General features: G+C 41.7%; 1 protein-coding gene across 1 annotated transcript in view; it reads left to right on the top strand.

Annotated features, from left to right (window-relative positions):
- The window catches only part of LOC104498304 (tetratricopeptide repeat protein 37-like), a gene marked incomplete at its 5' end in the record, with an annotated part of 25,652 nt that overhangs the window by 7,069 nt on the left and 15,690 nt on the right, over positions 1–2,893 (top strand). The window contains one exon of the mRNA XM_010141661.1: positions 690–813. Coding sequence (XP_010139963.1) covers positions 690–813 — 124 coding nt within the window. The remainder of the gene's footprint in view (positions 1–689; positions 814–2,893) is intronic.

Below are 2,893 nucleotides of genomic sequence, written 5' to 3'. Positions count from 1 at the left end.
GTGCTAGAACTATTCAAATGTGCAAAGGAAGCTACAGAGGTTTAATTCTTGTTCATTCATCTGGTGTGCTTTTAGCTTTCCTTGTGCTCACATGAAATGGTTTTCCTGGAAAAATCAGTTCTGTGTAGGAGATTAATCTGTTGTTCACTTTAGTTTCAGTGATAAATGCAATAGCTGTGTTGTGTTCTGCACTGCTAAGATGTGAGACCTCACAAAAAGGTATGCCAAATTGTCAGTGTAGAACTGTAGGGGCACAAGTGTGCCCCCCTTGCAAAGGGGCAGCCAGCTCGGCATTTTCATTAGCTCTTAGTTTTTAATTGGAGCGATGTGTGCCCATCTGAAGCACTATTTCATAAATAACCTATCCCAGGGGAGTATTTACAGTGTGTTCTTTCAGGCTCTTTCTCAATTTCCCAATACTGCTTTACAGTTCTGTCTCCACTTGCTGCATATTAAACAACTCCAAGGCTCTAACAGCCCTGTAAATTGGTATTTCCTAACATAAAGTTGACTAAGACTTTGGAAGTAACTGTATTTGCCTTCTGCCTATGATTTGAGGTGTGAAAATGGAGTGGACCTGAAACCAAAGTGTCCCTCTCTGTGTGTTCTATTATCACACCTTTCTAGAGGCTTTATAAATGATGTATTTTTAATCCTACTTCAATTCTGAGTCTTGAATTTTTTACCAGCCTATGAAAAAGCCTTGTCTGTTGCTGAGTCTGATCAAGATAAAGCTCATGTCCTGACTGCCATGGCCATAGTAGAGTACCAACGGAACAAAGTGGATGCTGCAAAGACACTGCTTTTTAAATGGTGAGTGGAGGGAACCGTAGTTGGTATATCATGTTTTGTTGTACTTCTGAATCCTCAGATGTACTTTCTGGGGGTTCTCAGGTGGCTATTATCTCTTTGTGTTCCAGAGGAAAAGTGGGAGTGGATGCAGTGTTCTTTTAAGTGTATTCATGTGATCTATCTGTTTTGTTTTACAGCCTATGTCTTCTTCCACACTATAAAAGCAATACGAAGTGGAAGGGTTAGTGGGCTGGGTGGTTAGCATGCCTAATATCCTTAATTGGCAGTTTTAATAGGTTTTTCTTTTGAAATAACGTTAATCCACAGTTGTCCTAAGCACTAGGCAGTAGTTTTGCTCCTCAGCTGTAAGAAATCTAGATGAATAATGAAAATAATTTCACTTTGAATAGTCAGCAATCTCAGAATAGTTGTGTTCCACATGCCATAGACGAGGACAATCTTGTACCTTCCCCATAAAAAGAAGCAGATCTGTATCAGTTGTTCTCTTCAGCCATGAATGCCTTTTTTCTTTTTTTTCCTGTTTTTTTTTTGTTTGTTTTTGTTTTGTTTTTTTTTAAGCTTTGGAGGCTAAAAGCTATCTCAGCCTTTCAGGATCAGCTGTCTGTCAGTAGAGAACTCCAGTAGTGTTTGTACAGATGCTGTCTCTTGCAGCAGACTCCTAAAGTTACTGAAAGAGTGAAGGCCCTTGACCCAGTACTCTCTAAAACCTGAGTAACAGATGATCAGCTAGCTGGGAACCTGGTATTTGCTACCTCCTACTAATCACTGCAGACTTCTGTTTGTGTCACAAACATCAACCATGAGAGTTTTCTAGGTGGCAGTAGTTGTGTTTAAAGTAGTTAATGGTTTGGGATATGTGTTAATAATTTAGTGAATATGTCTAGATGTGAATTGGAAGCTGCAGAGGTATATGGTAGATTTCACTAGTAAGAAACAAAACTATTGCATTTTATTCCAGCAGACTGCTGTCTTTTCTGGGCAGAAAATAATGCTAGGTGACTTAGAGGGCCTGTGTAAGACCTTGAACAAGAACCTGTCTTCATAACAAGACTATCTTCACTTCCCATGGCCAGCTTGGACAGAGATTTTTAGCAGTGAGTTTGTGTTTATAGCTAAAATATGACAGATCCCATTTCTTGTCAAAGGGCAGCAGCTTTGCACCACATAACTTAGCGCTGGCTGCTCAGGTTTATGTTTAACAGCTCTTAGAAATTTATCTTGCTAGGGGCTGAAAACACAGAATTTTAAGTCGACATTCATTTTCTGCAGGCAGCAATAATCATTAGAGGCTTGATTAGGGGCCTGTAGTCACCTGATAAGTGACAGTAAGCAGCACTTAATTCTGTGGTTACGTTTAGGACATTGCAGTGAAGTAACTCTGTATATATTTCTGTTGCCAGACACTGTTTTATTTTTCTCCATTCAGTTTGTATTGCAATTTACTGAATTTCCCTTATGGTGGGAATGTTTTCATCTAGGACGTCAGTTGATGGGTTTTGTTGTTTGTGCTGAGCTCACTGTTTTCACCAGAGTTGCATATCAGGGGATTAACTTGATGTCACCGGTTTGGCCAAGGCAAAAACCAAGGTCCGGTAACGATAATACCTTCTCCTATTACAGCGGAGATAGGGGAAGGGAGAAAAGAACTCGTGAGACCTCTAAAATGCTTTTTGGAAAACTGAAACAAACTTTAATAACACTACAAACAAATATATATTAAATACAAAGGAAAACAGTAAGGTATTGAGGGGTTTGGGAAGGCGACGGTTAAACCAAAAGCAGACACGGACCGCGGCAGCGATCCGAGATGGCGTCAGCCGCATGGTTCAGCCATGTGAGCAGAACACAGAGACCCCCGCAGTTATGAATTACCCGGCAGCACGAGATAGAGCACAGTCCTCACAGTCCTACCAGTCTCTGTCATGGGTTGAGGCAAAGCAGAAGCAAACGGCTCTTGGGTGCGTGGGCAGTCCGGACCCAGCTTGGCGGGGCTCCGATGCGGAGTTCCGATGCGGTGTGCTGAGACGGCTTTTTCTGGCAAAAAAAACCAGCTCAAGTCGGTTCTCGGGCGCGGCTCCTC

Source organism: Buceros rhinoceros, unplaced genomic scaffold (assembly GCF_000710305.1).
Source record: "Buceros rhinoceros silvestris isolate BGI_N320 unplaced genomic scaffold, ASM71030v1 scaffold31748, whole genome shotgun sequence".
NCBI classification, from domain to species: Eukaryota; Metazoa; Chordata; class Aves; order Bucerotiformes; family Bucerotidae; genus Buceros; species Buceros rhinoceros.
The sequence above is the reverse complement of the archived record's forward strand: the minus strand, read 5'-3'. Positions and strand labels throughout refer to the sequence as shown.